Raw genomic sequence first — 23,568 nt, 5'->3', positions numbered from 1 at the left:
ATCAGTTTCAGATTTCGCATAGTTTATTTACAAAATGGTCTGATAAAACATCCCCTCCATACTTACAGCTCTCTGCCACAATACACGTTGACTTTAGCAATGTTTAATAGCACCATTAGAATATTATTTAAAATCAGGAAGGATCTTGTTGCAGTTACAATGATTCACAATCTTTTACATCCATGGACGAAGTAACTTTGAGCACACTAGGACTGTTTGCAGTTCCACAGTACAGATTCCTGGGTTCACACAAGGCATTTTCAGAATTACCAGTTATGCAAGGTACCCATAGAGTCAGTAGCTACTATAAGAATCTTCGAGCCACAAAGTTTAGACTTCCACCATATTTGTATAAAGTTATCTCCATATCGTTTTCAAACAAGGCAATCACGCTGAATACTTTTCCAGTGCTTGTCTTCAAAACAAAAGCAAGAAAGAGAGACCAATTAAGAGTTTTGCTTTCACTTCCCCTTGCTTATTCTCAGTTAAGATTCTAACCCCAAGCTTTGCTGAATACAAGCAAATTCAACCTGCTTATCTGCCACCACAGAGCCGAGACACTGCTGGGAACAGAATAAAGGCTTATTGTACTGCACAGTTTAGATCCGTCTGGGAACGTGCTACGTACCTATCGATAACAAAGAAAACGCTATTTCCCTAAGATGGCAGAAAGTATTTTGGGTGTACGGTTCCTTCACACAGAATGGGAAGCTGAAGCTTCTCTCAAATAGTTGCACCCTTGTCTTTAAAAGGGCCTGAATGAGAGATGAGACACAATTCTCCCCTAATACAGTGCCCATGTGGGGGAAAACAATGCCCAAAAGAACAATCAAGAATTTCAGGTTGCATAATAAGTTGCATAGATCTGTACTTTGGGAAACTTCAGTAGCCATGACAAACTTTGGGCAAGACTATAAGCTTACTTTCAAAGAGAATGAAGTTTTGGTTTTTCCTGCTTTCATTCATCAGGATTAACTTTCTTTTCTGTGCTTTCAATCACTATCACATTCAGCAGAGAAATTAAAGAAAATATTGCAAAGATACCTTAATATCCAAAGTCATTCCGGGCGACAGCTCTGGAGGGAACAATATAGAAAATTGCTCTCTGCCAGTGAGACCCAAAGTACTTGGATTTTCCCCAGGAAGAAACTGAAGTGGAGCTATGCCAATTCCAATCAACTGACTTTTATGAACCTTCTCATAGCTTTCAGCTAGGACAGCTTTCACGCCCTGCAAAAATACAAATGATTTTATATTTCAGTACAGTAGTCACAGTGAAATGCAAAAGTAAGCTTCAAATACACATTATGTCCAAAAATCTTGCAATTCAAACTGAAGAGTAAAGAGAGTGTGCTTTGTAGAGTCCTGTAAGTAGGTAGAGCCTTTTCGCTTTACAGCTAGAGGACAGTCAATGAGCCAGAGCAGGGCCCATCCAGCATGAAAGGGAGCTGTATAACAGACAGTGACCATGCTGCAGTTAGCAGGCAGGAAATGCCAGGCTGAATGTAATTGCTTCCATTACGCCACATGAGTAACTGCCTGACTCAGAATACATGCTGAATATTAGTGGAAATTAAGTCTCCAATAGCTAGATATTTAATACCCCACAGAGACCAAACAGAAGTCAGCACTAGATAAATGTCTAATTCACCTAAAAGTCTGGAGTCCAAGACGGTAAATTACATACTTAGGAAATTCAGATTTATCCTGACTAGTGATTCTATTCTATGAAGGTTCTAGCAAAGAAATTATTGAGTGGAAATTTAAGACTAAGGACAGTTTCTAAACACATTCATGCCTAAAACTAAACAACACGTTTTACCAGAAAAAACCAAAACCACGCCCCCAAACCCAAACAAACCAACAGTACCAGTAAAAAAGGCCCTTTTGCAGCCCAGTCTCTTGAGCTACCCAGTCCATACTTCTTTCCTGCTAGAATAATTACAGGGATGCCTTCTTTCTGGTACAACTCCGCTGCTTCAAACACGTCTAGCTGTGGAATAACAAAGTGAAATAGTCTGAGCAAGTTCTAAAGCTGTATCACAATTTCAGAGCAGCTACACAAACAAATATATTTTACCGTTTGTCCTGATGGGAAGTGAATTGTTTTAGGAGCTGGTTTTCCTATGAACTTATTCAGAAGCTTGATATTTGCAAAGGTACCTCTTGTCATCACAGCATCGTTACCTCTTCGAGCTCCGTAAGAGTTGAATTCACGAGGTGTGAGTCTAGAATTAAAAGCATATTTAAAAGGGAATCAGTATTTTTTAAGACTATCTTGTTTAAAACAATATTATGATTTTTATGCTAATTATTGCAGCATCTCTAAGTTTTCAGTGCAAGATGTAAAGAACTACTCACCCAACAAATATAATTATTATAAATTACGAACAAAATGTGTAAATAATTGCTAGATTATTCATGAGGAAAACTGCCATTTTAAATTTGTTTTCTATGACTTCATAATGAAGTGCTATGAGTAGTATGGTACTTACAGAAGAATTATGGGGAGACTGTTCCAGAAAACAAGCCTGTTTACTAATCCTCTTACCTCCACCAGCATATTTATTGACAAGCGTTGTACCAAAACAAGAGTTTTACTCGTAAATCAAACAACCATCCTGGGATTAAAGGCCCATTAATTCTCTTTTTCTTGTAATACTACTCATTCAGACTTTCATTAGAAAGAAGAGTCCACACCACAGGCTATTATTTTGTTGTGCTTCACTGATACTGTAATAACACACCTTTGCAATACAACCCAACAATATAATTTCCAAAACCCTCAGCAGAGGTGTGACCCTGACTAGCTCAGCACTGCACTGCATTCTGCGTCTTTTTAGGATTTCAGGAGCAGTGACACTGCAGGATGCTCGCTGATGCAGAGGTAAGTCACAGCATCACTCACATCTATTTATAAAACTGGCCTTCATTTTTTAAACTCTGTACGTTTCTAAAGCTTCTGATCTGTTCTGCGCATCTTTCTCATGGCCTTTCTTGAGGCCGATGACAGTAACGGTGACTAACCTCACATTAACAGAACATCAGTCACCTGATTTGTAAATCAGTACATTATTTCTGCTTTGGCATGCATTTGGCAGCAGATATTACTGTAGCAACAGCTATGAGAATGAGTTCTTTAAGAGCATGTCTCAGCTGTTTGTTGTAGCCTTAGACAGAGAACACAAGAAAGGTGATTACTGGGATTGCAAGACAAGCGATTACTTATGAACGCCAGTAACAGTTACAATTTTGCTTATCTGTGTACTATCTCCACTTGTTGCAGACAGGCATTTATAAAGGAAAGCAACAGTGCTGCCCAGTTATTTGGCACGTGAAGCAGTTCTGATATCATTAGAGCTGTGTAATAGGAGAAGTCCTTACCCTTTGTTGGTCAGATACTTAGCAGCAGCACTACTCCTTGCAATGCTCCCAGCAGGGGATATGTGATCTGTCGTTACAGAATCTCCCAAATAGAGCAAGACATGGGCATTTTCAATTGGTTGTGGTGAAACTGGTTCTTTGGCCTAAAAAGGGAAGGGGTGGGGAACAACAACAAAAGAAACACATTTTTCTTCTAAGATCCTTAGAGACATAAAACGTATCTGTAATACAGGACAGCATATAATGTACAGGCTCCACTCATTCCAGAGATAGAAATAGTATTTAAAAGACTGAAAAATGAGTGATAATCAAATTCATTACTTTAACATTGAAGCTTTACTGGAATAGCTATTCCTTTACTTAAATGTAATGCATATAATCTGGTGTCCAATGTACTTACAAGTTTATCAAAAAAGGAAGGACATCTGATATAAGTAGATTTTAAATCCCAGGGAAATAAAGTTGACTCAGGTGTTTCCAGTGAATTCCATCGTTTATTTCCTTTCTACAAAAGAGAAAATTAACAAAAAAGAACAGACAAATCGGTTTATGATCTTTTATACATTCTGAAACCAAAGACTCCTGGTGATTTTCCTTTTAATTTCTCTTACGTACTATGAGTTACCTCATTGGATGTTACTTAAAAATCACTATTTAATACAAGTATCATTCTCACTTAAGTCCTCCTTTACAGTAATGGAAATAACTGACAAACCAACCACATTCCACTGGAAGACATTATAAAGCTACAATGAAACGCAATCTTATGTAGAACAAAAGACCATTCTTACCTCCATTTTTTCTTTCAATTCCTTAAACATGGATGATATCACACACTCTTCCTCCACTGTGTGAAGTTCTCTTCGGGTGGGCCAAATATCTCGTAGGTAAATACTTTTGCCATTAAAGCCAGTGCCTGAGTAAGATTTTAAACAGAACAGTAATTTAGAAGAATAAAATATTAGACTTTATATTAGAATATAAATACGTACATATTCAAGTCTTCAGAGATGGTACCAGATATGCAAAGAATTTCATCAGTTAAATGGATGCTTTGCTTTAGCTATGAGCAACACCAAATAGAAGCGTGCTTTTTTCCAAAGAAATGCATGCTGAAATCCACGTGAAGAAACCTCTTCTACATATGCATTAGATGCAGAAATGGAAGAAGTGAGGAAATACTTACCCAAAGGCTCAGTTTCAAAGTCTATTCTAACCGTGCCTGCAATAGCGTAAGCAACAACTAGCGGTGGAGAAGCAAGGTAGTTGGCACGGACACAGTCACAGAGACGACCTTCAAAGTTCTTTGTTCCGGACAATACTCCACAGGCAATTATTTCACCCTGAAAAGCAGACTCAGATATATTTTTCTAGGACTCTGTGGTACTTCAACAGCTTGTGCTATTTTTTGTTGACTAGGATTCACTTTTAGCACTCCACTTCAAATGTTTATTCTAACGCTTCAGTTTAAAGGCATTTTGTTCTCTCCTGCTACCCTTTCTCCTTCTCCTCCTTTTTCACTCTTGACCTCTGGATGTGTCCCCCAGTCAGTTCAGTGTGCTCCTCTCCTGCCTTTTATTTCCTGTATTTTTCTTCTGCTTCACAGGAGAAAAACACTGCAGCTGTTTAGACACTGCTAGTTAAAAATCACTCAAGCACATAACTCTTAAAATCCTCCTCTTCATTTATGATACAAAATCTACACATTGCATCTTCCATAAAATGAGATCCTATGTATTTATCTTGTAATTTATATCTGTATGCTACAAATACTATTTATTATGTTTCCTGTACATAGCAATCAATTACCATTGTCTCCCTCTGACATGCAGATATGTCATGCAAAGTCCAAACCAACAATAAAGTATATTTTACTATATTTCTTGATCACTTAGCTGGGTGAGAACTATATTTCTGTATTCAACAAGCTGTAGAGCTTTACCTGCTTTATTGCATTCCTGATGGCTTCTGGCAAGGGGGCAGTGTTTCCAACACAGGTTGAACACCCATAACCGACAATCTCAAACCTGCATTGGAAAAAAACAATCAAGTAGCACATGAAATGATCATTAGCAAAACAGCTTTTTATTTCATTAGGAATCACTAAGAAGATTTTTTTTTTTTCTCCTTTGACAATGAGACTTTTCAGAAAGTGAACAGCAGCCGCTACATCTCACTGATGCCAGTGGGAAGGTACAAGGTAACTTTTTTGTAGTTGGTCAAGATAACTCAAAATATCTCAAGATGTTAGTTCCATAAGTAATGGCAAAGCAAAGGCAGTAACATTCCCCACAGAGCACAGCATCCTGTTTTGTAAGGCACAATTAACTAGATTGCTACTGAAAAAACAGAGCTCAGATGAGGTAGATATCTACATATAGTAAATCATAAGGTGAGAATAAACTGGAGTAAAACACGACTTTAAGTCAGCAAGTAGTTAAAATGACAATCTAGTAAGTTAAAACCTAGCCAACCCAAAATGAACAGCAACTGTATTTATCAACCTGAATAAGCCCCCTGCGTACTATTTTCCTGGAGTGACAAATGAAGTAGGAGTCACAACTTACCCAAGCTTACTGAGGTACGGTAACACTCCACTTGAACTGAGGTAATGTGTAACCATTCCACTGCCCGGTGACAAACTTGTTCTGATGTAGGGCTTAACCACTAGGCCAGCTTCAACAGCTTTTTTAGCCAGGAGTCCTACCAAGAAAGAAAGAAGACAGCTTATGTTTTGTATATCCCTTAAAAGAACATCTATATGATGCTACCTTAGTTAAATTAAGCACAACCCCCCCCCCCCAGAGGATGAGCAGACCTTCAGTTTATTAAATTATTAAAGCAACTACTTGCCTGAATAAAGTTTCTTAATTCATAACAATACCATTCAGGTTTTCATTCCCATTCCTGTAGTTTAGATAGCCATTTTCTTTTCTGTAAGAAAAATCTCTTTCCCATGTTGTAGCTGACAGTGCAAATCCATTTATTCTTCTTCTGACAAAGGCCGCACAGCCTCAAAGGGAAGCTTGCCTTGGCCACAGAGGACCTCCAAAGAAGCAAGCAAGGTCTGAGAGAGGATTAGCCGTTCTGGGAAAACGGCATGCGGCTAGCAAAGGTATGGCATGTACTCCTTAACTAGTGGCTAAAGTGCAGAACTGCTCAGCAACACAGATTTTCTCTCCAGACTCTGCAGCTAACTATAGCTCAAGCTACTGTCATCCAGGAGGGAGTCAAAGATAAAGCCCACCTCCTGCACCAATTGTGTCACTGTGTGCATCCACCTGAAGAGAGCCCTAAAACCGGTTACCTGTTCAAATACTACCAAACGTAAATACTTTGTAATTACTATCATTAATATTGCTTTATGACACAAATTTTGAGATTGTATTATTGAAAAGTAACTTTCATTATATAACCTCCAGAACAGACCAGGAGTTTAAGGTTAAAAGTTTACAGCTTCCTTTAAATCAGGTCATTGCAGACAACCTACACAAGTGAAAGTAAAGGCTGTGTAGACACGGGAGCACTAGGATCAAGTTAGTTGTCACTATCACAACATACCTGCAGCAAGCATGACAGATGGATTACAGTTGTTTGTACAGCTGATTACTGCAGCAATGACAATGCAGCCATGAGATAGCTTGTATTCGTTTCCTTCATACTGAACAGGTACAATGTCATTCTGTTTCTCAACTGCAATCTGAAAGCCTTTAACACCAGACTAGATGACAAAAATACATGTTAGCAGTTATCACAATACAGAAAGTACGACATTACAGCAAGCCCAAGTAAAACCCTCATTTTAAAATAATATGCGGCTGTCCCATTAGGAACCCTTAACCAGATTTTAAAAGCAGCCCTCAGTTCATGCCTCTACACATACATGAAAGAGCAACCCCTTACAACTACATGTCTAATTCTATACAATACTTGTTTCCAAAATAGAAGCACACACAAGATTTTAATTGGAAGAGGATTATAACTAAAAGCAGACTAGGTCAATTAACATATCACACCCTCCAGCTCTTCAGCACTCAGTCATCCTCCAGAGGTCCCTTTCAACCTCAGCCACTCCGTGACCCATGATCAGTTAGGATTTCTCTCTCCAGCACAACCGATCACTCCGTATTATACACCTCATTACAAGCCAGAAACACTAAAACCAACAGAAAGAATTTTTACAGTGTGTCTAAATGTCTATGTTTCTAATACTGCTGCCAGTCTTCAACTTTAATGATAAACACTAAAAATTAAGATGCACTCCTGTACTATCTGCGTTCTTAGATACCTATGCGTATCCATAACCAAAAATATCACCTTCGGAGTAAAAACACTTCCTCTATGAAGTCAAGCTAAGTTGCAAGCAAAAATCATTTGCTAAGAACCCAGAACACTGATTAGCTAGGAATCTTGGAAGTCCTTCTGCACCTCCTTTTAAGATACACTGAATTTTCTTTTCTTGGGGTAATTCTGTTTTGGAAATTAAGTAAAATGCATCTGTTTAAAAAACTCTGAAAATGAGAAAATGTTTCCCAAGTTTATGCTTTTTGTTACTTTAAGTTTTTCCTCTCTCGCAATCTAAACTGTGAAATTAAGGATTTTTGGAAATTCATGTTCCTGACAAACACACCTATGATTTATCAGCTATTATCCCTGGGATACTTGTCAAGCAAGAAAAGAGTATCATTGGATCAGCTGTTTATTATAGAGTAATAAGGAGGGCTCACAGCAGGTGTGCAAGGTATAACTAACATAACATTAATTCACACAGATTATTGGAAGCACCTTTTGAAGAGTACATCAGTTGTACAAACCTTTTCATTTAAGCAGGCTTGGAAGTCACTTTTCATGTTATTAACAGCCACTCGATCTTGGGACCTCTTGGGGCCACTGACATATGGAATTATAGAACTTAGACTAATTTGCACTACCTAAAGAAAAGAAACAGAAAAGCATGCATTATCAACCCCAGCCCAACACTCCATTCAATGTACTCTTGAGACATTCAGGACCTCTTGGGTTTAAAATCTGAATGTTCCAAGACATTAAAACTCTGGACTTTCATTTTCAAGACTGCCCACTGTAAAAGGCTCTTCATCTTATTCGAAGTGTTTTAACATTATCCCTAACTTTGTACCATCCCTAAGACTTACCTGATCACTCAGGAATGACAGGAATTCAGTATGGTAGTTGCCATGAACATTATTGTACTTCCCTTCTTTCCACCACACCCTTTATATTTTGCAAACGTACTCTGCAGCCCAAAATTGTGAGTTAATAAATACAACTTTTATTAAAACAATTAAAATTACAGCAAGAGACAAAATTGTTAAATCAGCATTAGTTAGTTATTATGAGAGTCAAACACACAGAAACAAGTCACTTCGAGCATACCTGGGAATACTCAGGTTCTCTGGAAGAACTCTCATCATTTCTAAATAACTTCACAGCTTTAAGATATGCTTCCATGACCTCAAGCTTGGCCTCGTCAAAACCTTAGGAAGGTTATTTCAAACATGAGAAAAGTCACATTAAAAAAATAAATACACCCACACACCCCCGCCTAGTTCTCAGAAATTAAGACTGTTTAAGCATGTCATCCAAAGTACTTTTTTCAAGTCACTTCCATCACCCAGCCTCCAGGAGCTATTCAGGAATGACACACAAATTAAAGTACTTTTAAATTTATTTTTTTTTTTTTAGATTAGCTTAACTTCCCTTCTTATATCAAGGAACAAAATAAGCTGTTTCAACTCCAGCAGCTGTAACTCTAATTAAATTTACAGATTTGTCCCTGAAGTTCATAAAGCTTTTCTCTGTTAAGATTTACTTGTTTAATACAGATCACGTGCTTAGTTGATAACAGCCAGTATTACTTGCTGCTGTTTCATTTGCTCTGCACTGACCAGACAAAACATGTTTGTTATTAAATTAAAAATGTTTAACTCTTATTTGAGAGTGACAGATTTCATCATCAGAAAGGCTTACTAATGTGAACGAGTTTTTTTTTGACATCTTTTACCCTGTGGCTTTCTCTATTTGCAGTAGCTTGACAAGGAACTTACATCCTCCAGCTTAGCTGGAAATGCCAGTGAAATAAGACTCTTCAAAAGAAAAAAAAAAATCATTGTGAAAAGAATCAGAAACCCGTTGTGATTTGTTTTGCAGTTTCACTTATTTCTAGTAATCATTTTAGATTTTGATTTTGTAGGGAATCTACAGGTGGTTAAGAGATTCATTCCATATCAAGAAGATTTATATTCCATACACTTTTCAAAATATAAGTGAGAGTGTTGTTAAAACTTTTCTTTTAACGGTTTACCTATGCTTTCAAAAACAAGGACTCTGGACATTGAAAAACAACATGATGTTGGTAAATCAGGTATCAGACAAATGAACCAGACTGGACACAAACCCCAAGTGCAAGTCAGCTTTCCACATGCTGGTGTTGTGCATACAAAAACCACAGCCCCAGGTAAATACAGGGGATACAGAGACAGACAGGCTACAGCCAATAAAGCAGGTAAATAACTCAGACCCAAATGCCATGTACTACGCCTCCCACAAAACTAGCCAACAGTAGATATGTGCAGTACAGTTTTTGTGGTAGGTATTACTCAGGCGCATGAGATTCTACAGGATAAAAGTTGTAGCCAAGTATATTCTATGACACAGCCTGTTACCGTATGGAAGAATATTACAAACTAAATCCACGTCAGAACTCTGCAGAAAGTCACCGTTTAAGAACTACAGAGTTTTAAGCAAAAAAATGTACTGCCACACATCGTATCTAAGACACTATTACAATGAATCACTATTTTAATTTCATCTTTACCTGTATGCTTTAAGTGCTTCAACGTCACATTATCAACAGGGAAAAAGCTCAGAATAGCACCATATTCAGGACACATATTTGCTATTGTGGTTCGGTCTGCTACAGACAGCTGGGAAACTCCACTCCCAAAAAACTCAACAAATTTTCCAGCGACATCGGCTTGCCTAAGTTGCTGTTTAAAAGAATACACAACATTTGTTATGCGAAGAGGTACAATGCAAGCAGTATTTGTTCCAGCAATTCACAATTATCCAGTCATGAACATTTAAAACAAAAAGCTGAAACCTTAAGGCCCATGTTGGCAAAAAAAACAACCAAAAAACAAACCCCAAGTCCCACTAACATACTGGGCTCTAAAAGTCTACACTGGAAGTTCAGAAAATAAAACACAGCTCCACCTGCAACCGAGGTCTTCAGATTTCCTAGTTGAGGACAAATACACACTTCTTAAAGCATCATGCCAGGAAGAAGAATGTATTTTCAAAGCAGTCGCATCTTGTCAATGCTTTGACACTAGCTCTGCAGCTACTACAACACTGACAGTTCAGGCCACCCTGGCAAAACCCTCTCTTCCGAAAATACATTCTTGAGTTCTACCAGCTTGCAACCAGAGGTAGGCCTTGTGTCTTGCAGGAGTATTTCAGAACAAAAAGGGTATCGAGGGTATCCAGAAAAAGTTTTTGCACTAGAGAAGCAGCCTACATGCTGTCAGCAGGAGAAAAACGGAAAACACAGCTTCTATCCCCTGCCCCCAACCCTGCACACATAGTTTTGGGGGTTTTTTACCTATTTTTTAGTGAAAGATGGCCTGTAATCTAACCACTATAGAGGGAAAAGAAAAAAAACCACTACTCTGGAGGACTATTAAATAAAACCAGTTAGAGATTATTTGTGTCTTCCTGCACTGCCATGACTGAAGGTATACTAAAAATACTCCCATTTCATTCAGTTCTCAAACATCACTGGTAAAACTTGCAACAAACTTTCCTTTGTTTGAAAAGGCATCAAACGCTTACCTTTGTAATGCTTAGAACAATATCTATGGACGTAGCGAGTGGGCTGGCCGTGCCTGTCAGCTCACACCCAGCGACCTCAGGCAAAGTGAGAGTAACCGGCATCCCCAGCATGACTGCTTCTGTCTCAATACCCCCGACACCTGGAAGGAGAATATTAGGTTGCTTTTCATCAGTTTAAGTAACTGACACTAAATACATTGAGGTAGCTAATCTATATTCTTCTAATCTGATAAATCTAATCTAATCAAATCCTTCCTATTAAGCCTAAAGGCTACAGCAATAAATGCAGAAGTTCTGTTAAATATTTTACATGAAAAATAAAATCAAGCAAGACTACCTCTGAAGTCAGACTTCACGGTCAACCAGAAAATATTTTATATCTAAAATTAAATGTTCAAGAGAAAAGAAACCTTCATACAAATTTTATACTGCATGTACAAACAACAGTTATTTGAATATCAATTGGGTCTTGGTTATTTTCTCTTTAAATTACAAAAAACATTTTATCAATGGAAAGAAGTGTTAGTTGAGATTATTTTTAGACAAAAACATTCTGAAGAATAATTCAAGGCAGAGTTTGTTATGCTTGAGATAGAAACATCCAGTGGGAAGAGAGTATTTCTCAGCAATGCTTTAGTACACCTTCCAAAGTGCTATCAAATTATTCTGAGCATACTTACCCCAGCCCAAGATACCCAAACCATTTACCATGGTTGTATGAGAATCTGTGCCAACCACGCTATCTGGATATAGGAAATCTTTAACATCAAAAACAACTCTTGACAAATATTCCAAATTAACTTGATGTGCCATTCCAGTCTCAGGTGGAATTACGGAAATATTCTTGAAAACCTTTGAACTCCACTATAATTTTTCCAAAATGAGAAAAAAAAAAAAGGTGCATTTTTTCAGAGGTATATTCAGTTCTTAGAACATAACTAAAAAGACACAACTAATATGCAATAAAACAGGACTTGCTATTTACGAAAATGGCTTTTGCTCATTTGTCAAACAGAGGTATGTGATCCCCTTGGACTCTGTACATTCTTAATCATCAACAAAGCCATTCATTCAGCTCCTGTTGAAGGCTGAATCAATAATTCATACCTACCTGTCAAAAGCAGGGTTGCATAAATCTTACCTTCCAGTTCACACAACTGATTTCGGGCACAGCTAAGACTATTATTTAGGTGACAGAACCCGAGCACTTGCATTTATAGCAGAACTTAGTTTAGGTTTGATGCTCTGTGATGATACTGAAGATGCAATTTAGAAAAGTGTCTTGCTACCATGCAAACTCGGGATGCTAGATTTAAAAAAGCCAACATGAAAACTTGTAACAAGATCCAGCTTGGCAGTTCCCCTCTTTAATATGTAAAAGCTAATTTACAACTCTCAGAAAGAAACCTCCAAGTCTACCTACATGAAAAGATTTTTAGAGCATTGCATCAGATTCCTAAACCACGTGGATGAGGATCAAATACCGATGTCGCAGATGCCTGGCTAACAACACAGAAGTTGATATTCACCACGCAAGACTTCCATTAAAAACGAGTTTACTGGTACTGCTGTCTAGTTTCAGAGCAGCAATGTCCCAACATCCGCCTCTGTTCAACACTTACAACTTCAGTACGATTTGTAATAGAAATATGGATAAAAACCTTTTATTCAGAAACGCATCATGACCTAAGGCACTGAGCTCATTAAAAAGCATTAAAAAGACTAATGCTTCATAAATACCTGCTTTGTCCGCTATCTTCATGCTGACAAGAACCGAATCAAACACTCTGAACTTTTTCAAGTCAGAATTACAAAAAATTATCTCCCCTTTAAGCAACACCTAGGTTTACAGCTTCTGTTGCCTAACAATTTTTAGATTTAAAGTCACAAACCATGTTATCAGCCAATTTTCTGTCCCCACATTAAATTCAGATTTGAGAGTCTGACATTTGCAAATGATTATATTTAATTTGTCATCTAAACTGGCAGACAAATGGAGCAAGCTCTTAAAACAACCAAACCACAACACAATACAAAGCCCACAGGTACACAGACATAAAAACACAACACAATACAAAGCCCACAGGTACACAGACATACCTTAAAAAACTGAAGCCTCTCTCTATTTCTGCCAAATTCCAACTCTTGATTTTTCAATACTGTCTCAGGCCTAGGAAGATAGCAAGTTTACAAGCACTGTCATAGTTTATTTCAAATTACAGAAGAAAAAGTTGTTATTTTGGTTGTTTGATGAAAGACTCATTTAAGCCTGCAGCACAATTTGAAGTGGTTTGTTAGAACAAAGATAATTCCCCCCTTGCAGCAAGCTTTCTGTAAACAGTGAAAAATAACTGATTTCATCTGTGCTGTGCTTGAGAACATAGTTATTCTAGGCATAGTTTGCATAAAGCATTTGATCTCAAAAATACTCATTTTAAGATATCTAATCCAAACATGTACTGTAATACACAGAAGCTTTTTTTCCTCCCCTAATCATTAGGTTGCACACCTCAAGATTCGATATAGTAAAGAACCACAATGTTCACTAGTTCAGGTAAAAACACCCTCTCTGTTCAGTACTAGCCCTTCGGCAACTGAGTAGAACATCAGGGTGATTGTAACCACCCTCCATTTCTGTATTTTTTCCCTCCAAGACACGATTATTTTCTTCACAAGTATTCATCAGTACAGTCTTAGAATACGAACCATCTTTTCTTAGTAAGTGTTATTTTCATAAGATACTGATACTCATTAAAAAGGAGTAATCCACAATTTAAGATTAATAACCTCTGCTTTGCGAAGGTGGACAAGGAAGGGAACACACTTGCTTTGTATCAGGAAGGAAGTCCATCCTCAATTTTCTAGAGGTGTATTTTACATCATGACCCTTCCCTTTCTTCTCTGCAGCATCAGAAGGTTAGTGGCTACACTGCTTTGCAAAGCCCCGAGGGACAGTCATCATTCACACTGCAGCTTAATAAATACCACTGCTGTTTTGCTGCCAGAATATTCAGAATATTGCTGAAACCATCACTAATTCTGCATTCCTATGCCTCTACTGAGCAGGAATATTTGCATATCTATAAAATCACCAGGACAATTAGCATATCATGCCACTGTGGGATACAGATTTGATCAGCTTTTAAAGTCTACACCTGTCCAGCACAGGAAGATAGGGATCCGAACAGTCTACCAGACAAAAGAGGTGGCAGCTGAAAGAGAAGGATGATACCATGTAATTGTCATAGATGGAATGGTATGCAGTGATCGGTTAATAATATTGAAAATCTGGAAGAGGCAGATAGATGAGGTTCCCCCAGGCCATTACACACAGGCAGGATATTCATTGAATTTCAACTCAATGACAGATGGACTGTGAGATTCCATGGACGCTGGGGGATGATGTACAGGCTAGTTCTTAGTTCTTCTTTAAAAGACAGAGACTTTTGAAAAGTTCTCACAGAAAAACTAGAATTTACTTTTAGAAATAAATCAGTGCTTCATTGATTTATTCATTGAAGTTTACTTTGTAACATACACAGGATTACTCCTATGCTTTGTTGTCCTTGTAAAGAAATGAGGGAGGTCTCAAAATTTAATTTAAAATTCACAGCCATGAGTCACCCAGTTGGCCATTTGCACTGTTTAGTAAAGCCCTTCGTGTAAAAGAAAATTATCATAGACTAATTCAAATCTGCTACATCAGACCTTCTTCTAGATGCTGAAACCTGTCTATGGCACATATGGAGAAGAATACAGAAGGATGTTAGGAAAAAAATAAATAATCATGTATCTATAGGCAGTGCTTAACAACACAGAAGGGTGCAGATAATTAAAAAAAGGAAGCTTTCATACTCAGGCACCGGCTGAAGATGGAAAGGACAGAGGAGAGGTGTGTTCTCAATCTGCGCAGAAAATTGTCCTGAGTTGCGACTCGAATCTCCGGCGCTACAGGGCCCCTTGCAGCCAGTCTGGCCCCTGCAAGGCAGCTTCCGAGGCTGCGCTTTCAGTGGAGAAAGCTTTGCCATCGGCTTCTGTGAATCACCACCTCCAGGATTTGGAGCATTCTGTATTGCACTGTAACATTAAATAGAACAATAATTTAGACATTAGGAATTTTGCTCTTTTTTCTCCTCCTCTGTTTCTTTGCAATCCCTTCAACAGATTATAAAATATTATCTGAAAAAAAAAAAGTTATTTTACTACAACCCTAGTAAACTACCACTGGATAACTTAGTTAAGTAATGTAATGTCGCAGTAGGTAAATGAAGAGAACTGGATTGTCTGAAAGATAAACACCAGATAAACAATTTGTTCACAACAGACCAGAAATCTTTATAAACAATGTTGCAAAGGCTAAACTCAGGGTTCAAAACTTTGAAGGTGTGGGTAGAGCCTCATTCAAGTGCTGGACTTGCTGAACATGTTTCTTTTTTTAAGACAGTGCTGTACATGTTCTGTTAAATCCACAGAGGAATGATTACAGACAGAGCTTTCTCAAGGCAAGAAACATAACTTTATTATTTAATTAGGCTTTTTATACAAATTCTCAAAGGCTCAGATAAATTTTACATAGTCAGAAGTAAGACAGGAAAGTGTTGTTTGTTTTTTTAAAAAAGTCCATATTGTACACAACCTTCTATTTGTACAATATGCAGTCTTCACATGAGAGCAAAAAATCTTCTGCGAAAAGTGAATGACTCTTAACCTCTCAGTATCTACCAAATCATGGATTCCTAATTAAAAACCACTCCTTTCTTCTGCTTTAGTAACACAGAAAAGATAGTTATCAAATTGCAGGATATTGCCTGGCCTCAGAGGATACCCTGTCTAAATCCCAACTTAGCCCACCAGCCCCTGATCAGCAGGAGGTGGAAGCTGTATAAAAGCAGCACAAACCATCCTGTAAGCAAATGGTTTTTATCACAGGGCAGCAGCTGCTGAGATCCTGTGAGCTTTCTAAAAGCAAGACTCCAGCAGCCGGATTTATCATTACAAAGCAGCATGTTGAGACCTCTTGCCAACACTTGGTCTTTCTGATAATTTTAGGCTAGCCTAATTGCAATCGAATCAGCTGTCCCTCCAGACACAAGAACGGACAGACCACAGGACCGCAACAACACATACGCAACACCACACATGATTTGTGGCTTCTTCCTCTTCACTATTCTAACCAAACTGAAATCCTATATGTATTTGGAACATCTACAGAAATGACTCATACACCCATGTCCATTTGACCACAGGCTTTTCTTCCCCATGAACTTTTAAAATTCCCAAAGAGTAATTTACAGAATTATGCATGAGTTTGAAAGGCTCCATGATGGAGGGGGCAGGGTAGAACGTAGAGGGGGAACTGCATTATTTACTTAGCGTTTACTTCAGCAAACACTGAATAAAATGCAAGCTTTTTCCTCTTCTGTAGTATTATGTTTCTAGCAAAATGCAGCCCCAGGCTGTTTTCATTACATTACTGCCTGTCAGAAAAGGAAAACCACGCTGTTAGTTTTCCAGTTCCAATACTTTTCCAGACTCCTACAATTACACTTCTCTCTCTGCAAATACATGCAGCCTTTTTCAATCTGTTGTAAAATCCAGGCCCATAAAAAAGAAATATAAAAAAAATCAGTCCTAAACTGTGGGCTGAAATGACAGTCTTTCAGTATGACCAGTAGGATTGCAAGCCGTTTCTCTGGAGCTGTGACAAGGCAGCTACATTTAAAAAAAAAAAAAAGTTGTGTTTAACATCAACAGGAAGAACAGGGCAAAGCGAAATTACAAACTCCCTCTGCCTCATTCTCTCAAGACACATTATTTTCTGGAAACCACGACAAATCCAGTTATTTCAGCAATCTCTTGCCCAGAATTCAGGTTGTCAGTCAGCCTTATCCATAACCCCTCATAACCATTCCTTCTCCCCTCCAAGAGTATTATTTTATGCATTTTTATTCAGCCCTCTTTCAGATACCATCAGGTGTAGTTTCAGGGATCCACACGTGATAAATGATTTGATGAGAGAGTCACAAGACCAGAGTAATCCGTACTTCAGTATCAGAAAAAACATACGGTTCATTAAAAAAGTGAGGTACGTTACCATTTGCTGAAATCAATCTGCAGAGAATGGTCAACAGTAAGATCAGTTGGGCAGGCAGGATTGACTTTCACGGGATCTCCTCCAGCATTTCTCACGGCTTCCCTCATGGCAGCAAAATCCACCATTGCCGGAATTCCCCTAACAGACAGAAAAACAAAATAGTGCAACAGCATGGGACATTAACTCACTAAATATACAAGCGTCTTTTTAATTTTAACTTTATTTAAGTCTAGATCTACCTAAGTTCTAGTTCAGATAATAAACCCCTACTATTCTATTCTCTAAATTTTAAAGAGCTTGAAACATTTTTGAAAGTTAACGGAGTTGGTACTCATTCACAACAAGCAACAGCATGCCTGAAGATAACAGACTAAACAAGAACATAGAAATGTCTTGAAGAGGAGAATTAATTTCTCTTTTGTCTTGCTATGCTTCTGAAGTGTGATGGTACTTTACAACAAAACTCATTTGGAGGTACTTTTTATCTTTACGATAGAACCTTGCTATGCAAACAATGCTCGTGCTACACATTTGAACACCTCAGCATGTATTATTACTCTTCTCACAGAGCCAGCCATTTTTGAAGCTCATGGTGTTTTACAAAAACATTCTTGTTGCTATTCCATAGACAAGTGTGCCTGAGGTACAAAACTGAGATGAGGACAATGTTTATCTAACACAGTACTATATAAATCTTCCTGACCTAGTTTTCTAAGCAGAAGTTACCTCATTTTTATTATTATCACAATTCCTTTTTTAATTATCTCACTTATTGATAAATATATAGTTAATGAGTCAGCACAACAGTCTAAATTTAGTATTTGCAAATTGGAGAAGGACTGCCCTTTTAGCTATGCCATGCTCAAATCACAAAGAAAGTCAATATCCTAAGAGACTTCTTTTAAATATATGTATTATTTATGGATTCAATTGGATTACATATACTTGTGGAGTAGGCAATATTTAATCTTCAGTTATCTCAAGTAAGAATTCTACATATTTCAATGAACTGTCAGCCATCTGGCTACAGCCAAAATGTCACCACTTCCATTTGTGTTTTGGCTCTTGGCCTGTAAAGTGTTCCTTGTAGGCCAACAGCTACAGCCTCGCCAGCCTGCACTAAAACCAGGGTATCCCATGGAACAATTCCTACCCCAGCATCACATGTAATTATCACAAGGAATCTAATGGACAGCAAAAGCAGTGCACAGGTTTCTACTAAGAAAGAGAGATACGTCAGTATCAAAAGGCTAGGTGCTACTTATTTTCAAGCCAAAGAACTGTACATACAACTCAGTGAGTTTACACAGATTATTTCAGAGTTTTCGGCACGTGTGCACACACACACTTACGTGAAGTCTTGAAGAACAACTCTGGCAGGACAGAAGGGCACTTCAACATTATTCTGTTTTGTTTTCCAGTCTAAGATGTTCATAGCATCTGTTTCTTTCACTAAGAATCCATCGCAGTTACGGATGCTGGATTCAAACAACACTCGTATGGAATAAGGCAGAGTATCTAGGGTAAAGCAAAGTAACTGACTTAATTAGTACAACACTTTCAACTTATGAAGTTTTTAAAAAAATTACAATCTCGCAATTCTAACAAATTCGACTTTGCTAGGGATTGGAGGGATGAGAGCTACAGGAGCCTGCTTTTCCAGTTGCCTTTGGAAAGATCGTTATTACACAATATGGAACAGCAAGTTGCAAAATGTATACACTGCAGAAGATGAATTATCATATGGGATTTGAACAGAAGATACCAATAGCTTGACCGCACTGTGTTATGACTGTGACATTTAAGAAGGTATGCTAGGCTGGCAGGAGGGAGATGCAAGGAATCTAGAGCTGAGTTTACTGATCACAGTGGGTAAAAAAGCAACAACAATTAGAATATTAAAAAATTAACTGTAAATTTCACGATTTCATTACTGGAGATATCAAGCCAAAAGCATCCAATGTCAGACCAGAAACTATTCTGCCATGTGCCCTAAAATTAAACACATTTCATTAACTATAAAGAAGAATGACATTTCCCTAAATACAACTTTAGTTCGTTTGTTACTGATCTGGATTAAGGTATTGACTAGAAGCAACTTTCTGGCACAAGAAAATTTAGGAAACTGGAAGTGAGAATGTAAAACGTGGGAGGAGAAAAAAGCAACAGACGTCACTACTACCTGCAAACAAAAACATCAACATTAATTCACATTTCTCCCCAAACCCCATTATTTTCAGCACCATTCAAGCAGGCAAATGACTCTATGAGAACAGTAAGAAATATTAAAAAAGTAAGTTGGAAGAAGAGGGTGAATCAATTAAGTTCAGGCTTTAACAAAAAGAGGTAAGATTTGGTGTTCTTGACCTAATCCATAAGTTTGTCCACAAACTATTAATATAGGATTTGCTGATTCTGTTCTCATTGTGTGTCTTTCTCAGATATTATCCATTGCTGTCTAATTAGACAAATCACCCAAAATAATATCAGAACGTCACCAAAAACGTGTCTGATCAGCTGTAATGCCACCACTCACTTTATTTAAAAGTCAAGTTACCAGAAGAAACTGTTTTGCTTTTTTGTGGATTACAAATAATAGGGAGTGCATCCTTACAATGATAAATCTGAGTGTCCAATGGGCTGCTTGGCAGCCATCAACTATGGACAAGCAAGACCTACTCTCTATTAGGCACTCGCAAGCTCACATCTGCAATATTGTGTGTAGTTTGGGCCTCCCAGGATACAGCAGATCTCAAGAAATGGTATCACATCCAGCGAGAGGCCTTCCAAGATGGTTACAGGGCTGCTGCATCTGCCACACAGGAGCAGTTGGGAGACCTGGCTCCACTCACCCTGAGAAGAAAAAGCCAAGCAAGCTACCTGTAGTTGCCCACAACCTAATGGGAACTGCACAGAAGGTGAGGCCTGGCTTCTGAGAAGTGCACAGTGAAAGGACAAAAAAAAAGTCACAAGGTGCAGGAAAGAACAACTGTGACAGGATAGAAGGAAAAAGAAGTTCACAGGGAGGGCGGTTAAGCACAAGATCAAGAGAGGTGGCGGAACCTCCACCCTCACAGATTTGCAGAGCTCAATCAAGAACAGCTCTTCAAGTTAACTCTAGTCCCAGCAAGAGGCTGGACTAGATCTCCAGACGCCCCCTCTGCTCTTTCTAGCTACCATTTTCCCCATAACTGAATACTATTTTAAACACTAGAAAATCAGATTCCCCCCAGCAAACTGGCAAATAAATCAATTAACATTTATATTCATAATCTGATTAACTTAAACAGGCACTTATTGTCAGATTCTAGTCAGAAGCACCAAGGCAGAGGGCAAACAGGTAAAACCCCAAATTAATGTTGTAGGAACAAATGGAATGAGCAACTCCAGATGCTGGATACGCTACCAGTGCTGTCCCACACCGTGCCTAAATTTTACTTAATACCTTGCTAATACGTAGTTAATATGAGGCTTCCAACTTCTGCACAGAAGTTTCTATTAGAAGACAAAGACACGCTTAGTCAAATCTATTTAGACTCCTTCTCCAAATATCTTCAGGAATATCCGCTGTTGCTCCAAGCTTTATGGCACATCTTAGCAGAAAGTAGTATCTTCTGTTTATATTTCCACTCCTGTCATGAGGCTTTTCAAAAAACTGCTGTAGAACTGACTGGTTTTGTTTCTGCCACACTACTGCTTCTTCCTGGACAAAGCCACAAACAGAAGCATTCTACCTCCTTCGTACGTGCTTATCTGAAAGATTAACTTCATTATTACAAGTTGTAGAAATCTGCAAGAGCAGACAGCTGTTGCACAAAAGTTTCATCAGCCACTGTGCACTAGCTCCCCTCTCTCTTCGCTTCAAACAATAGGGAAATAATTTCTGTGGCCAAATACGGGTTTAAAATGAAATATCCACTGGTAATTTTTTAGTTAAGAAACACATCATGAATTCTGTGAATATAGGAGAGTAATACAGACTTTACAAACAGCAAAACTGAAAAAAAATATAATCCCAGATACCTTTAATATGTACCTCAGGTAAGTATTTTAGTTTAACATGAAAGCAAAGGGAGAGAATAATGAAAGTATGTTTCGATTATCTGCAAGAGTAAAGCCTATTCCAGCTGACACTGATCTATAGCTCTCTCCATCTGCATGTAACCCCCCTCGCCCATCACAAGTGCACATACTTTTTATTTTTTAAAAGGCACCCAAACACAGAGACCCAATAAAAGTCTTTTTGGCACATACCACTTAGTGTTATATTACACACTAATGACATGCTGAGATTAAGCAATTGTTTGGACACCACAAAACCTCACCTTTCTGCAGCAATTGCAACAGAAGCTATATTCTAGTAAACACAGATACCTACTATATGAAGTTGCCGGTAAGGTGAAACTAGAACACCGAGAAGTAGTAGAAAATTACAGTAACAACTGTATTTATTGTTTAAATACTACATAGAGGTTCTCTGTCACTTCATTTTTTCCAAAAGAAAAATTATTGTGATTTAGAGTTTTGCTGAAAACTCCAGCAACACCGATACTTTCCCCCTTACTGAAAAAAAGCTACATGAAGTATTACCCCCTACCAACTTCATAAAGCAGTAACAGATTGGAAAATTATAAGCCTTCAAATATACCTATTAAGAATTGAAGTATTCACGACTGCATCTCCTCACATTTGCCAGCATTAAGTGGTGCATGTTTACTGCTGGTACCATCGTAATTGCAAACAACTAAAAAGTATCATTACCATACTTGGCGCCTCCAAGCTTTGAGACATTGTAGAACTTCTTTTGCGGATAGTTTCCTAATGCTTCAATTACCGGCTGGTAAGGGCTTCCTGGGGGAAAAAAACAAACCAAAACAAACAAAACCAGTTACAGCTATAAAAGAATGGAAAGTTTGAGTCTGATAGAGGACTCATAAGAAGAGCTTTTTATTTCTGATTTTGCCAAAAATAATGTTCCTCTAGGACTGTAAGTACATCATAATATGGAAAGGTTTCTAAATGGATTGAGACACCTAATGATGTAGATGCGTGACTAAGATGAATTTTAAAAGTATCTGTAATACCAGGTATATACAGGTCATGCAAGTAATCAGCATAGTCACACGCCTGAATACATTTGACCTTTATTGTCTGAGTTTACCATCTACAAAACAGGATAAATGCACCTCACCAACTCAGATAAGAGATACAGGTCTTAATATAGCAGAAAACATAAAGCATTAAATGCCTTGACTAATGACAAGCAAACAAGAGACAAAAATAAACCTCATAACAGCTATTAGGTGCAGAGAATAAATAACTTCTTGAGAAGCAGTGGTTCATAAAAACGTTTTAATGCAATTGCTAACAAACTAAAGGGACAGGGCCAGTGATATAATCCCTCAGGCCTAAAGAATTTCAGATACTGAACGTTTAAGGAGAAAGCCTAAAACACAAACAGCGGGGAAAATGGTGTTAGTTCTGACATCACCGAGCTGCTCCTTGTAAGCACAAACACCAAACGCTGGATCTGCAGCAGAACACCCTTTGTTTGCCGTTTGCTTTGATCTTAATACACTACAGTTATACTTTCATTGGAAAGCAAACGCTGCACCACCAACAGCTAACAACAACTGCGTCACTTGAACATCTAAATAATTTAGCGTGACCCCCCCAAATTAAGCCGACCTTAGGCCTCGGCCCTACGAGCAGGCAACGTTATGGGCACCGCATCCCTCTCTCGCCGCAGCGTTTGCGGCGGAGGGAACAGAACGAGGCACAAAAATGGTCGTCGGGAATAACGGGAGGCCCGGCGGGACGGGCGTACCGCCGCGGCCAGCCGCCGGCCCCGGACAACAAAGCGCCTCCCGCCGCGGGGGCAGCGGCCGCCGGGGGCGGTAACGGGCCCGGCTGCCCCGGAGCAGCAGGGGGGTGGTGGTGTCCGCCCCGGTCCCGCCCGCCGCAGGCCCGGGGCCGCGCTCCCGCACAAAGAGAGAGGCGAATCGTCTCACACCGGCGGGGGCCGCGCTGCTCCGCCGCCGGCCGGCGCGGAGGAGGGGGAAGGGGCGAGGCGATAGTTCAAGGCCGCCGGGGGTCCCCTGAGGGCGGCGGCGACCCCGCTCCCACTGACCTGGCCTGACAGGGTCCATCGCTGGCGACCATATTAGCTCTGAGGGGAGGGGAGCGGGGGTCGGGGGGGAGCGGGCCCGGGCGGGGCGGCCCCCAGCTCTCGCGAGACT

At 38.9% G+C, this 23,568-nt stretch overlaps 1 protein-coding gene across 8 annotated transcripts in view; it reads right to left on the bottom strand.

The window, feature by feature from the left end:
• IREB2 (iron responsive element binding protein 2) overlaps positions 1-23,568 on the bottom strand; it is a 26,499-nt gene extending 2,931 nt beyond the window's left edge. For 2 of the 8 annotated variants that reach the window (XR_008468602.1, XR_008468603.1), the window contains exons 1-22: positions 23,460-23,567; positions 22,091-22,180; positions 18,682-18,847; positions 17,330-17,467; positions 15,091-15,312; positions 13,336-13,405; positions 11,916-12,099; positions 11,236-11,375; positions 10,220-10,391; positions 8,779-8,879; positions 8,199-8,315; positions 6,946-7,105; positions 5,952-6,087; positions 5,327-5,411; positions 4,571-4,727; positions 4,176-4,300; positions 3,785-3,889; positions 3,385-3,527; positions 2,081-2,228; positions 1,871-1,993; positions 1,045-1,230; positions 67-415 (exon numbers count right to left, since the gene is read on the bottom strand). Coding sequence is in view for 2 of the 8 variants with exons in the window: in XM_054215530.1 (XP_054071505.1) it covers positions 305-415; positions 1,045-1,230; positions 1,871-1,993; positions 2,081-2,228; positions 3,385-3,527; positions 3,785-3,889; positions 4,176-4,300; positions 4,571-4,727; positions 5,327-5,411; positions 5,952-6,087; positions 6,946-7,105; positions 8,199-8,315; positions 8,779-8,879; positions 10,220-10,391; positions 11,236-11,375; positions 11,916-12,099; positions 13,336-13,405; positions 15,091-15,312; positions 17,330-17,467; positions 18,682-18,847; positions 22,091-22,180; positions 23,460-23,478 (2,898 nt within the window). In the remaining 6 variants the exon portion in view is untranslated. Of the gene's footprint in view, positions 1-5; positions 416-1,044; positions 1,231-1,870; positions 1,994-2,080; positions 2,229-3,384; positions 3,528-3,784; positions 3,890-4,175; positions 4,301-4,570; positions 4,728-5,326; positions 5,412-5,951; positions 6,088-6,945; positions 7,106-7,400; positions 7,541-8,198; positions 8,316-8,778; positions 8,880-9,449; positions 9,489-10,219; positions 10,392-11,235; positions 11,376-11,915; positions 12,100-12,376; positions 12,493-13,335; positions 13,406-15,090; positions 15,313-17,329; positions 17,468-18,681; positions 18,848-20,774; positions 20,825-22,090; positions 22,181-23,017; positions 23,147-23,459 lie in introns of those variants that run through there. The other 6 variants (XR_008468605.1, XR_008468604.1, XM_054215530.1 and 3 more) reach the window with 6 other exon arrangements.

The sequence above is a fragment of the Rissa tridactyla genome, chromosome 9 (assembly GCF_028500815.1).
Source record: "Rissa tridactyla isolate bRisTri1 chromosome 9, bRisTri1.patW.cur.20221130, whole genome shotgun sequence".
NCBI lineage: Eukaryota > Metazoa > Chordata > Aves > Charadriiformes > Laridae > Rissa > Rissa tridactyla.
Note: the sequence above shows the minus strand (reverse complement) of the source record. Positions and strands in the feature narration are given on the sequence as shown.